Here is a 14,766-nt window from a genome sequence, read left to right as displayed (position 1 = left end):
GGAAAGAGGTTATGTGTCTTCCTGAACCTGCCTAAAAACAATTTTCAGCTGTGAAAAAACTGCTGCATTGTATATTAGCATTCATAACTGATCTTCTCCAAATACTGTAGGGATTCATCCTTCTCCTGATCTGTAACTGATAAGGAAGCACTCCCCTTTCAGAGAGGGTGTGTTTTTGCTACCTAGCAATACTGGTTACTGTATTTCATCTTCACTATCAAATGTACCAGTAGAAGCAGATGTTCATACCTTAGCACCAGGAGCACCTGGGAAGCCTGGAGGACCAGCAGCACCAATAGGACCCTAGGAAATTAAAGGGAAGTAGTTAGGTAAAAGTATTCAGTGATGATAGAAACATTTTGCCTGCTGAAGTAAGCATTAAAAAAATACATTTCCACACATTACCATCTGAGAATATCAGTTGCCTTTTGCAGCTCCAAACTGACAAATTTGGTTCACTACAAACAGTTAAGAGCAGTTGAAAAAAAAAGTGTGAATTAAGCAACGATTTGTAAAACCTTGCCTTGAGGCCAAACACCTGAATAAGAATAAACAGAGAATGGGCGGAGGCAGGCAAGATGTCTTGCTGCACAGTCCCCCAGTGAATAAGGGGAGCACTGCATCCTGCAGATATAAACCTTAGGTGGCTGTTTCCACGCAGCTACTGGGCAGAGTAACTGTACACTTTTGTACTGGTAGTCCTTCTGGACTACTGGCCACACGCAAGGCCCTGGACTGACAACAGGATTTTCCTTCTTCACACACGAGCAGAGGGTTGGTAAGATCTCTGCACCACTTTACAGGCCAGTGTTTTGTACAACTTATATTTAGGTCAGTACTAGCAACTGGATCAGGCTTAAAAGCAACTTACGGCAGGAACTGATTCCAACATGCAAATTGATTAGGAATCTTGATTCATGCCCAGATTATATATTTTGAGGCAGTGAACACGTGCAACCTTGATGCTCTTTGTTACATTGTGTGGGTTGGGTTTTTTTTAATGTCAAAGGGAATAAATGGCATGTCAGCTTGAACAGGGCCTTCTACTGATTCTGCTGTATCTAGCTATTGTTGTGAGATTTGTAATTATGATGGGACAAGCCTCCTAATGTACAGAACCCAGACATCACAAGAGAAGATACACTGGTGGCTTCATAGCCTTTATTATTCTTTAATGCATACAAATACAAAGGGATAGTTTTTATTCAATTATTAATGAATTATCCAACTCATTCACAGCCTTTGGGGATTGATATCTACTTCTTTGTAAGCTAACATATTTAAATAATAAATACTATTATAAAACTGCCTCTCAAATCCAAGAGAATTAAATGGGTCAGCTGGTACAGCAAAGGGCAATTGGCTTCCAACATTCTGTAATCTACTTTGTTTGTTATAAACTGAGTACCTGGAATTCTCACTGGTTTTGCATAAGCAGAGTTGAAAAAAGACCAAATGCCCTTTAAGATACATATGAAAACATATACTTCCAGAATTTCCATTGCAGTGACTCTTTCTATGTTTTAAATTCCAAGTGTCAGGGAGAATAAAACATTATTTGTTTTAGTCTTTTTAAAGAAGAGTGATAAGTGCTATGCAGAATGTTTACAGCATTATAATCTACGTATGTGTAAAATAACTTTAGTGTGGCATAAACATCAGGACCAAATGCAACTGTCTGCTCCTGCCCATTCAGAGTAACACCTCTGCAATCAGCAGCTCCTGAATATTTTTCCTATAGTAAATTAATTACCTTCAAGATAGCTGAAATGTTTTGGTTCTATTACAAAGTATAACATCAGATCTCAGCTATGAGGTCTCTATTTGCCTGCAATTTAAATGCTCAATCACATGTATTTTTTAAATATCCCATATAGGAGAACTGAAGTGAAATTCATACCTATGCTAACATCCTACTCCAATAAAGTATGACAGATGTTTCAAGTGACAAGGAGTTAGCAAAGTTAACAGAACCAAGTACAGCTTCATCATTCATTTAAATTTTGAAAGCAAGCAGGAAAAACTATTCTGGGCTATTCCTGATTTTTTTTTTTTTTTACAGCTTCAAAAATATACCCTTGAACACACATTTATTTCACTGAAATAAATGAGATTTACTGAAGTCAGTGGTATGCTATGGCAACAGTAATTCCTATTAAAGCAGAAAATCTGCATTGGATTAGTACTTACTAGTATAGCTATTGTTTGCCACTCAGTTCAGGACAGTTGGATGTTACTGGCCTTTCACACTAGCTCACCTAATTCAGGCATCAGGTGGTGAGTGAAAAAGGTTAGCTCCTGTTAGTCAAATAGGACAATGTTGCAGGTGCAAATCTGTGTCCTGGAGTGCACATAATAGTTTCAGAGTGTATGCAATTATAGTCATCTGCAACATGTGCATGGTATATATTTGCTAAAAAGTATAAAGTCTCTTTATTTTTGGGATGAGAACTGTTCTGTTAGACTGTTGGAAACCAGAATTCTGATCACTGAGTGTTTCCCTATGAACTCACCAGTGTAAATGAGAGAATATTTGGTTCCTTTGCCAGAGATGTATTATACAGATGTATTTTCTATAAATCCTAAAGCTCTCAGGATATTGCCTGCAAAAGGTTTGTATTTTATCAGTTCTTTCTGGATGAAGCAACAAAGAACTGTATTAAAAACGTCCACGCAATCAACTTCTCAGAAGCCTGAGAAATAGAAATACTCTTAACAGAAAGAGAAATAAGGCCTAATGGAACCAGACTGTCAAAGATCAAGAGAGTGAAACTTACAGCAGGTCCAGTGGGGCCAGCGCTGCCATCACTTCCACGAGCACCCTGTGAGGAGAGAACATCATAAATGAGTTTGAAAAGAGATCTGAAGATCAGGGAATGCCACAGTAAGTGGCTGGTCATGATGACAGAGAGATGGGAAGCCACTCACAGCTGGTCCAGGGGCACCTATTCTTCCTCTCTCACCAGGGAGACCACGAGCACCCTGAAAGCAAAATCAAATCAACTTGTTTAATCCATTCACTGAACAAAGATATACAGATATGCAGCAAGGCAACTCAGTTCTAAATATTCTCATGCTATTAATGTAATACATTACTAGCTAGCTAGCTAGAGTGTCACTGATGACAAAAACTGATCAAATGCTGGCTGAACCATATCTATCAGATTATTATTTTCCACAGCAGCAGTAAATACTTACAGGTTGTCCTGGGGTACCATTTTCTCCAGGGGCACCAGGTTCACCCTATGAAAAAGAAAGTTTGCAGGCTTGAATTTCTTAAAGGATGCTTTGGACAGACAGCACAACACCTGTCTTTGTTTTCTGTAGCACCTACACCACAAGTGCAGGTCCTGAGGGTGCAGAGACTGTGACTGTCCCTACACATACTGGAACATGACCAGCTGGAATCCTCTTAATGGGGAGGGCCAGAGCAAGTCACTTCACTTACCCATTTCAGCTTCCTTTATCCCCTTCCTTTATTCTGATATTTACTCTGTAGCACACACCTAAGAGATAGGGCCTGGACAGTCAACTACCAATTCAGATCAATCAGTAATTTTCTAGTTGTTTAACTAGAGCAGAAGCAAAATTATGCTTTATTTTGCCTTAGGTTAAGGTGACAAAGTTCCTGACATATGGCTGGAAATCTGCCTCAGGTGTTTTTAACTTAGGACCAGTAATACTGAAGTATGACTGACAGCCATTAAAACATGACTCCTCTCCATTTAGTACTAATTGTTCTCAACAAGACTGCAGTTGCTCTAAGCTCGTCTACAGTGACAAGATTTGTCTTAAAGCCCTTGTATCCTGAACATATCTGAATGCACCTAGTCTTAAATGCTGCAAACAGCACAAGTTTTTTCATTCATCACTGCTTTCAGCACAGTTACATCATGAGTGACCTTGATTTCTTATGCTTGTGTTTTGCAATCAGATTAGCACTCTTTACTAATAACTGTTCTTTTCTTTACTTAAGTGCTTTATCTGCCCTTAATCTCCAATATAGGACAGACTGAGTGTTTGCTATCTCTTAACCAAACTTTTTCTGAAGGTTAATAACTTGCAATGATATTGGAGAATGTTATGTTACAATTAATAACTCTATAAGCAAGTAGTGCTAAGCTCTTAGACACAAGCAAGAGGAAGAATTAGTATTTAAGCTTCTCAGTTGTTATATTAGAAGTTCTTGAATTTAAATCTCCTGTGAATAAGTCATCAGCATTAAAATTTCCTACAACCCAGTATTGTGGTAGTGTTTAAGAAAACTGCTATTAGGCACTGAGATGGAATGGGAGAAGAAGAAACCGAAAGAGGAAGAATTTGATAGAGATGTTTCAAGACCATATTTAAAAAAAAAACATTTTAAGGATAGTGTTCAAATGCGCACTAATCTGAAGAAAGTATGACTGTGAAGATCAAATAGCCTTAATTCGGAAGCGCACTGCATCTATCCAAATTTTTAGCAGACTGGAGCATGTCTCTCACATGGCAGAATTTTGTAGAAAAATGAGATGTTTTCATTTTAGTGTGCCTTAAAACACCACAAAAATGCAAAATACAATCCATAAAAGGAGACAGCAAAATGAGTCTTAAGTGCTGCTGGATACCCAATCATCAGGAGCCCAATTCTAAGCTCTTACTCACTGAAAGTATGAACTTGACTAAGGACTTAGGAATAAGGCCCAGAAATGATTTCTCATGTTAAGATGTCCATATTTGCCCTACATAGACTCACTGACTTCTAGATTACTGTAGCAGGGCAATATTTAATGACAACATGGAAGACTGATTGGAGGGGACTTCATATGTCTTTTGCTAGGAAAAGCTACAAATGCATCCTACATTTTCAGATTTCATCTTTACCTTGTTGCCAGGAGTACCAGGTTGTCCCTTTTGACCATCCAGACCATTGTGTCCCTATATTAAGTAGAAAAACAAATATTAATATGTATTTTCCCACAAGTGGCTATACATGAACTCTTAGTCTTGTAAGGTAAAGCCTTCTTCCTATACAAAATTATTTCCTAATATAATCTTAAGATTTAAAAAAAAAAAAAAAAAAATCAGTCTTTCATATTAGGAGACAGTAAAAACTTCAAAGGGATTCACACACTCTTAACTTTGAGGATATCTCCAGGTGTTTCTAGCATACTGAAGTGCTGTAAATCATAAGTAATCAGGGAAAAAGTATGTATGTACTCACCCTAATTCCCTTAAAGCCAGGCAGACCAGGAGTTCCAGGGAAACCACGAGCACCCTAAAAACACACAGTGCATGAATGATTGTGTCTCATATTATATACTGCAGTTAAGAAGAAAGAAAAAGAGTAAGTCTTCCAATAAAATTAATTAGTAGATTTGGGCTGTGATAATTCAAGTGAGGAACACAGTCCATTCCCTAACCTCCAGGATCAGACTTGTTCCAAGACTGACAGTAACCAACCTGATTTTCCAGTTCTGAATCTCAGAAATTTCATGCATTAACATGTGATAGAACAGCTGTTTTAGCTTTCTATACCAAGGTGTCTCCTCATCCACTCCTGTGTAACTCCTCACTATGTCAATTCTGTTACTAATTACACTAACTTTACTTGGGGAGGGGAAACACAAAACAACTACATAACTATATGATATCCCTGAAGGTACGAATTGAATTTTGATTAATCCACGTAGGAAATATTACTAGACAGTTAATGGTGCAATTCAGAAATGCTGCTAGGTTTCATTGACAGAACTGTTTTGCATTGTATACAGCAGACTGCTACATACCTGAGGGCCAGCAACGCCCCTCTCACCAGGTCTTCCAGGTTTGCCAGGGTGGCCCTAAAAAAATGCAGTAAAAATGCACTAAGAAGTAAAGCTTATTTTATAAAATAACAACATAAACCATTTCAAAAAGAAAAGACATTGTCAAGGTTTCTCACATTTTCAATAAATACAGAGACCTTGTTAGATTTCAAGTTTCCTTCTCCCTGTATTCAGGAAGCTAAATAATGTATTTGGAGAGGTTTTGAAGTTATCAATTTTTCTGTACATTTCCAACATACAGCATCTCTTGTACTGTAAAATAATTATTTCAGGGGGTTATTTGTTCTATTCAGTATTAGAGAACAATGTAAAAAATTATGGCAAATTGAATGCTTCGCTTAACAATAAACTAATGTTAGAGTTGAATCACAGCCCCAGAAGAGATGAGAAACATTCAGTAACCACTTACATCTTCACCGGCCTTTCCTGGAGGACCAGGGGGACCACGAGGACCCTGGGGACCCTGTTAAAAATAGATTGAGGATTACTTAAAGCATGAGTCTTCAGATAAGTCTTTTCACTGGTTTCTGACTTGAATTGGGGCATAGCTGGGTGGAGCATAATTGACTTTACACTTTATGATTCTAGTCTGAAGGAGTCTGAATCTGAGTGTTCAGCTCTGCTTCTGTAACAGGATCAGGCAGCAATATCCAATTGAAACATTCAAGGACGTGCACTGGATAGGTGAAAGGGGCCTAAGCATTACAAGCTTACTTTGGTGTCCCATTTCTGATTCTAACAGTGTCTGTATGTGAAACCTGTACTTACTGTTTGACCAGGTTCACCAGGCTCACCAGGAACACCTTGAAAACCAGGAGGACCCTACAAAAGGAGGGAGATTTGTTAGTGTTTGAACAAACTATTTGTGATTTTACAGGTATGACAATGTTTATTCATCTGTAAGAGAGATGAGACTGTACTTACAGGGGGTCCTGATGCTCCAGGTGGGCCTCTAGGTCCCATTAAACCCTAGAGGAGAAAAATTATAAAATCCTTCTTTTAGAAAAATCACCATTATATAAACTCATCTATAACACCAATTCCTGTTATTCCTAGAATATTGGTAAGCCTTACAGTTTTCAGTGTGCAAGGTCTGAATCAAGTTAGAGGAAGTTAAGAGATCTGTATGAATTTCCACAGGCAGTCCAAGTGCAAACAGATCTTCTAATGGATGAACTAGCAAGGAGATGATTTAGGAATATATCATTATGGCTGGGAAACTTGTGATCTATTCTGGCTTGGTAGTAAGTGCACTGGTTCATTCTTCTATGTACCTTCTCCCTTCCTGGGCATAAAATTCCAGAGTTTAAAGATGAGGGTCATAACAACAATTAAGACAAACTGTATTTTTGGGACTGACAATTTTATCATGATTTTCATGAAGAAATGTTGGAGAAAAAGATCATTAAAATCACAGAGATGTAAAAGGGAAAGATAAAGACACATAAATGGCAGTATTACCATGAACTGGGAGGTTCACACAGAATTTTGGAAAGAAATCAAACAACTATTGGACATATTGTGTATACATCTATTTCAAATAATGATCAAATTCTATTTAAATATTTCACTGATTTCTGATTTCATTAAATTGTCTTAATTTCATGTACAAAGTCAGTCACTACCATAGTCTTCTTCACTGAATTTAGAATTTATATACATCTTGAAAAAAGGATCACAAATATCTTTTAAAAAGGAAATCTCCATAGATTACTGCACTTCCTTAATAGTTGTCTTAAGCTTCACTAAGCAAGCAAACAACTTTTACTGAAATTTAATGTAGGCTCCTATTGTCCAAATGAATGTTCTAAGAGATGTGTCAACAGAAATCATTATGGTTGTAATACTTTCTTGGGAACCCTTTCAGATTTTCTCATTGCAAAATTAAAATCAAACTTTTCAATGGTTTATGTAGCTTTCCCATAAGACTGAATGCTTTTTATTAAGGGGAATAAATGCATATTAAATACAGGCATTTACTTACGTAAGCTAAAGCAATCTTGTGGCTATAAAAGTATGCAGTAATTCTAGGAAAAATAACTAATTCTGAACAGTCTGAATCATTTGTGCTGCATGAGTCCTGTGAATCTCTTCACAAATTATATTCCATAATTGTTTTTCCCTCCTTTTCTATCTTCCCAATCTCTCACATTTTCTTTATGAAATTTAAATATTCTTCACAGTAGGCAGATTCTACTGCTGTTGCTACCAGATGAACCCTAACTGACAAAAATTGGAACTCAGAAATTGTGACACCCCAAATAAATCCTCACCTACATTTTCAGATTTGTTGTCAGACACTGAGGGCCGAACTTGATTGAAGATACCCCTGTTTTCCTATACTTAGTATCTAAACAGATGCCAACATATTTTCAAAAATTCATTTAATGTTACACTATTTTCAAGAATGGAAACAAGCACTTGAACCAGAATAATCCTGAGCAGCATCCTTGCTGCTCACCCATCAGATGCATCTTCTGTGATGTCAGTAAGTATGGTGAATTTAACCCATATTCTGCTATCTATGCACACTGAAAATATATCTGCTAACATCAGGAAGGGTTAGAACTTCATGTAGAAAGGCAATAGACTCCTTAAATGTCCATTTGGACATCGCATGCAGTAAATGATAAAGATTCCTCCTAGAATAGCCTTGGAGCAAGTACTAACATTCAGTTTTGGAGAACCAAACACAGTGGTCAGCTTCCTAACAAGCCTGTGCAATCCAAGGATATCAAAAGGGTTGTACAGCCATGGGAGAAAAATGGTCACCAACTGGAGCTGAGCTATTGAGTCACCTTCTAGACCTATGTCTGCTTTAGACAACAGCTTTACAATTGATCTCATTCCTAAAACACAATCTGTTTCATTATGGGAAAAGTAATACTATATCAAAGTACATGTGTTATCTGGTATCAGATTATGAGATTCACTTATTCATAAAAGTATGGTCAACAGACAGAACTAAAGCACAAGACCCAGAAGCGCTATATTCAAGTTAAATATACAGTCCCAAGACCATATTTCAAGTCCTAAGACCATATTTCAAACACTTTACATTGTCCTACATCGAAGAATCAATTCACAGTCTGACTCAATATATGACCAAAACACTAATTTTAACACTATGCTTTGTGTTATTACAGCTGGATTAGACTCAAAGGAATATACCAAACATGTTATCTATGGAAGTTGCCAAGTGCTAAATCATATACCTACCATAGGTCCAGGGCCAAAATCAGCTGCTTTAGATGGATCATATTGAGCAGCGAAGTTCTGAAGGTGACAAAAAGTTTGAAATTAACATACTACAAATTTTACTTTAAGAAATATTGACAGTTATCATGCTACATCTATCATCAGACTTGCTATAGGTTATGTTGAAGCAGCATGTGAAAACTCAATAAACATGGTCCTATAATAAATGCAGTTCTATTTACTTGTTTCCAGAAAAACTTGGTTATACACGGAAGGCACACTAACAGAGTGGCCTCAAATATCTAGGCACTGGTGGCAGAGAGGTATTGCAATAGCATGAACTGAAAATTAACAATGTAAACTCAGTGCTCATTTAAAATTGAAAACTTTCTTGAAATACTCATGTCATTCTACCTAATTTCCAATGAGGGAAGTTACGTGTATTTTTTCACTGCATTGCTTAAGTAAAATCCTTGTACCAGCCCTGATGGGCTACCGGATGAGGTGGGGCTTTCACCTTTAAAAAGATCTAAGGAGCATGCAGCCTCAGAAACACTGCACTGGATGTTTGATCTTCTATCCATATAAGTTTTGTAGGCAAATAAATCTAGTACATTTTCTCTCTTCACTAAAATGGGAAAAAGTTTTATACAACACAATCAAAAATTCTTTTCTTGGTTTTTTTTTTTGTTCTATTTGCATTTTAAAATAATAGAAATCAGTGAAAGGAATTTGGGGCTTTCTAATAGGAAAATAAATTATTGCTATTCTTATTGAAAGCAAGAGAGTATTCTTCCATGCAGGAGGATTTACTAAGCTTGATCAATAAGACACTGTCTAAGCCTTCATGCTCCCTGTGCAAGTTAATATCAAGCAAAGAGTTAAAACCAGCACTCTGCAGACAATACGTGATAGACACTTCTGCAAAAAGTGTGTATGCGACACAGTCCACTTATGTTCTGCAGCATGAATACAGATAGAAATGAAAAATTCTAAAGGAAGATACTCTAAAATTCTAAAGGACTTTTAAGTATGGACTTTTAGCTTATGGGTAGTCTTCAGCTTTTTCCAATACAGTTGCTGTCTCTTGAACCCAACTGCAAAGTGTTGTTTTCTTTTCCCCATCTGCTTAACAGCACAGGTTTCACTTAGTTGATTCCTAATCCATACACATTATGGCTGTATGAATTTAGTGATAATTAACATGGTTGATCTGCTCCTGTGTGTAAGTCCCTGCTGAATACAGAACCCAAATTTGCCATGGAAAATATACATCCCAAGCAGAGTTTCACTGGAACTGGGACCGTCAATTTTTTGCGTATCACAAGAGAACGTTTCCTCTACTTTCCTCCAATGCAACTTCAGTGTTTTCCAGCAGATGTACATTTATATTAGTCACAAAGCACAGATTATCCATTTCAGTAATAGAAAGTTTGGATTCCTTACTCCGCCAAGACCTGGAGGTCCAGGAGGGCCTGGAGGACCTGGTAGACCATCTTCACCATCTCTGCCTGGTGGACCTGGTGGACCCTAGAGTCAAAAGAAAGGATTATAAAGTGAACATTAGAAGTGGCTGAAGAAACCTCTGAAGCAATAAATTCATTAACAGCCAGGCACCTTCAACACATACTACAGCAGTAATATATATGCACTTTCAATAATGAGAAAATAAGCATAGCCTGAATTTACATTGTCTTGTCACACCTCAAATCAGATATTAACTGTAGTTTCATATTTGAGATTTATGGGGGCAATACTGGATCTGTGCTACCAAAGTGTTATCTCCAAATTGGGAAATTTCACTTTCAGCAACCAAATTTTGGACCCATAAACCCCAAGTAACCCACGAGGACCCACAGAGCCTATCAGATTCTACTAGCGAGAGCCTAAAATCTGACCAACAAGATTGACAGAAGTCAGCCCTACTGGTATGAACTAACATAGATCCAGAGTAAGTTGAGGACTAGTTTTTAATCAGTCTATATTATTTGCTGGTACAATTGCAAATTCAATGACAATAAAGCAGTTCTCTTCTACGGATTTTTGATGCTATTAGTCTGCTATCACTGTCAGAATTCCTTTTACAACAGCCTGAAATTGCAAGCATTCAGCAACATTTGCCCATATATTCTTTAATCCTCAATGCACAAAGCTATTCAAGTTTTGCCATTGTGGCAATTGAGGCAAGGTATTTCATTTGGTCTGTATTTTGGACCCAGTTCAGTGCTAGATGAAATCCATAATAAAAGTCTTACGGATTTCTAAAGGAGCTATATCAGGCTTGCTGTCTTCAGGACAAAGCATGTACCTCATTCCATAAAACAAATTTAGTTAGTGGTAGACTAAAGCAAATATCCAGCTGAGCATACGAACACACTCATCCTAATAGTTCCCGTTATGTTTGTCAGCATATTATGATTTAAGAAATATTTAAGAGCTACCTATCAGTACAATGGCATTTTAATTTCCAATATTCAAAAAAGACACATGATAGTTACACACTGCCCAAATAAGGATGTGAATTTCAGAATACCACTTAAAAAAAAAAAGCAGCAATAATGCAGAAGCAAATCAGAAAAGCAGCTATCAGCAAAATGAATGAACATGACAATTAAATTATTCAACTGTCTTTATCTATGGTTACTTTTACAGTAGCCTTTAACAGTCCAGTATCTGTTTTGACTAATAGAAGGTAGATGACAAACACCTATCTGCCAAGAAAAGAGCTTTTTCAAGCCAACTTTGGACGCACAGATAATGAATGATCCTTGAAGACAGCTTTGTCTATTCAGGTTTGATGTAGAGAGCTTAACCGTACACTATATTGTTCAAAGACTACATCTTTACGTGTCAACTTTCCTTTCTGCATTTTCATGCACTATTTCCACTGTGGGCAGTGGAAAAAAGCTTTTCAAACCACCGTTTGGAGTTCTAGGCTGCTGTCTGAACTCAACCACATCTGCTCAGCCGCAATGGCTATAATGGTGGAGTATTGCTAGGGCAGAATGTAGTAATAGGTAATTTTGTTTCTTTGTAATGAAACTATACATGGAAGCTTCTATGGGTACATCAATTTAATCTCACATCAATGCCTAAACTTAGTTTTTTCCTACTGGTCTTCCAACAGCTGTTGCTCAAAGATCACAAACGAATGAACGTCAATCTAGTTCCTTACCCTTTCTCCCTGTGGCCCTTTGTCTCCTCTAGGGCCCTGCCAGAAGAAAATAAAACTTAATGAGTTACCGTGGAAATTTTCCAGGACAACACAGGGAAAAAGATGCATTAAAAATAATTAGTGTACATGAGAAAGGGAAAGCAGACTGCACATACAGGTCCGATTGCTATTTTCCACAGACAGTATATTCTTTTTCCACAGTAAGCTACTAGAAACACATAAGTCACTGTCATTACAATGCAAGGTTGGTTTTAGTCTTTAATGAGTAATTGGTTCTAATTTAACAGCAGTGAATTTTAGACATAAAATAGAGTTTACTTAGACTTTTAGACATGTATGGATATTGTTTTAGTGTTCCATTAATGTAAATCTTTCCAAAGGAAATCTGGTTGAACAAGAATGCCGCTTTGATGCAGTTTAGTTCTTAGTAGGCTTAGTTCTGCTCTTAGGTAAAGCAGCTTAAATCCAGTATTCGAATTTACTCTGATGTTGAGATGTTGCACCTATTGTTCCCTCCTTTTTACTTCCTGCTCATCTCAGTGCTACTGCTACAGGGAACACTGGAAATAATGAATATAGTCAGTTTTCCTTTCAACCAGTATTCAACCAAATATTAATCTGCCTAAGAATGTCTGATATCATCTCCATTCCCACACAAGAAAAATAAATATGCTTACCTTCCGCCCTGCAGTTGCCTGGAAAAACAAAAATGATAATTAAAAAAAGGATAGAGTATCTCTCAATATTTTAAACTAAAATAGTATACAAACTTAGACTCATCTCCTTACATACTTTTCTCTTTCAACTGTATTTTTTCTCTGTACGGTATATTTCAGTATACCCTATGGTTTTAGATTACTTCTTATATTAATTTAGGAGTAATTTAACTAGGAGTTCATTATCTAGCAAAGATACATGTAATTACATTAGAACATTCTGTTGAAGACCGACAATTTTACATGTATTACAGCCTACAAAACTGGCATAAAAAAGTCACACCTGAGTTCTTTCATAATCCTTCTGTGCAATGAAATTTAGACTATAAGACTGGCTTTAAAGTAGAGTCATCTCCAATCCAAACCACCAGGTATAACGTCCAAACACCACTGCTCCGTTACTTTCTCCTCATGGTCTTTACACCTCTGAAGGCAGTCTCTCAAAAAGGCCGTCCCACTTGAGAAATTGGGGTGGGTACCTTTCCAGGCATCCCCTTCAGGATTTAATTGGTATCTTTCCATGACCATCTTGGGAATTAACCTTAATAAATAACACTGCCACGAAAGAGAAGTCTAGCCTATTAATTGAAGATGACTGTTACATTTAGATGAAAAAAAAAAAAATTATACTGACCTCACTCACATCTGGAAAAAGAAGGGAAAGAAAAAAAAAAGGAGATAATTAGAGTGTGGACTCAGTTATTTTGCAAGTTTTACATTTCAATGCCTTTAAGTCAAATGTCAAATTTACTTTTCTTAATACAAGGAACATGTTCTTAATGTAATTTCTCACTTTAAAGGTGATTATCTTAAACTGTAAAGACTCAGGTAAGATTGTCAAACTCAAAACTGACTTGCTGATGAAATTAAAACAAGTAATATGTTTGATATGGTAAAAAGGCAGTTACCTTATACAAGCCTGCTCTAAATATGCTCGAATGAATCTCCATGGAAAAAATTACACAGAAGTATTTTCACACGTGTGTGCATGCAACAGATGAATGAATCCAGACAGGCTGACATGAGAAGATATTAAACTATAGGAGTAATCTTAAATGTTAACGTAAATGGCCCTATCTCACTTTTTATGGGGCATGGTCCTATCCAAACATACCTATTTCCACAATTTCCTGTAAAATGTCAGCATGCATAACACAGAACAGTTTGAAGCCATTAAACACCAAATAGGAAATAACTTTCTCTCTGCATGCTATTTACTACTAAGTAGGCTCTTCCTAATCACTTGGAGATACTAATTTTCAAAAATCTGTTTTCTGAATTTCAAGCAATCTATTGCTTGAATTAAATTTAAATTAAAAATCTGTCTTTGGGCTGAAACTTACCATGATAAGAACGTCTCACACACCACACTTTAATACCAGCTAACAGGCTTTGGGATGTTTTTCCACAAAGTGTCACTTTCGCGAGGTATGATCACACTAAATTCACATGGTTCATGCAGTCCAGCAAACAGGTAACAATACTTGAAGTGCTGAACGCTACAGAGCACTTAAATACCACGGCAAGACACCGATCGCCTCTACTAACTCCACATTAAATTAAATCCATTACTGCCCCCAGGTGATGGTGACACTAGTGACTACACGGTCTTATCCGGGGAAAAGCGGGGTTGGTGATTGCGGCGGGATGCCCACACGAACCGCTCCGTCTCCTCAGCCGCTGCTACCGCTGCCCGTCACCCAGGGCGGGAGGGAGAGATGTCCCTTGGGGAACGGCCGCGATGCGCCGGGGCAGGCCTCAGCCCGGCCGCCCCGTTAGAACAACCCCAACGCGGCCGGCGGAGGGCGGGACGCGGAGTGAATCTTCCTGGGAGCCCCCAGGAGCAGGCAGCGCACGGCTGCGCCCTCCC

The 14,766-nt window shown here is 37.6% G+C and overlaps 1 protein-coding gene across 1 annotated transcript in view; it reads right to left on the bottom strand.

The window, feature by feature from the left end:
* The window catches only part of COL1A2 (collagen, type I, alpha 2), a gene marked incomplete at its 5' end in the record, with an annotated part of 37,350 nt that extends 23,809 nt beyond the window's left edge, over nt 1-13,541 (bottom strand). Inside the window, 15 exons of the mRNA XM_010017041.1 lie at nt 250-303; nt 2,778-2,822; nt 2,929-2,982; nt 3,199-3,243; nt 4,864-4,917; nt 5,204-5,257; nt 5,769-5,822; nt 6,217-6,270; nt 6,576-6,629; nt 6,732-6,776; nt 9,027-9,083; nt 10,452-10,535; nt 12,181-12,216; nt 12,858-12,875; nt 13,531-13,541. Coding sequence (XP_010015343.1) covers nt 250-303; nt 2,778-2,822; nt 2,929-2,982; nt 3,199-3,243; nt 4,864-4,917; nt 5,204-5,257; nt 5,769-5,822; nt 6,217-6,270; nt 6,576-6,629; nt 6,732-6,776; nt 9,027-9,083; nt 10,452-10,535; nt 12,181-12,216; nt 12,858-12,875; nt 13,531-13,541 — 719 coding nt within the window. The remainder of the gene's footprint in view (nt 1-249; nt 304-2,777; nt 2,823-2,928; nt 2,983-3,198; nt 3,244-4,863; nt 4,918-5,203; nt 5,258-5,768; nt 5,823-6,216; nt 6,271-6,575; nt 6,630-6,731; nt 6,777-9,026; nt 9,084-10,451; nt 10,536-12,180; nt 12,217-12,857; nt 12,876-13,530) is intronic.
* Between the last annotated feature and the right edge of the window lie 1,225 nt (nt 13,542-14,766).

The sequence above is a fragment of the Nestor notabilis genome, unplaced genomic scaffold, assembly GCF_000696875.1.
Source record: "Nestor notabilis isolate BGI_N333 unplaced genomic scaffold, ASM69687v1 scaffold29136, whole genome shotgun sequence".
Taxonomy (NCBI): domain Eukaryota; kingdom Metazoa; phylum Chordata; class Aves; order Psittaciformes; family Psittacidae; genus Nestor; species Nestor notabilis.
Note: the sequence above shows the minus strand (reverse complement) of the source record. Positions and strands in the feature narration are given on the sequence as shown.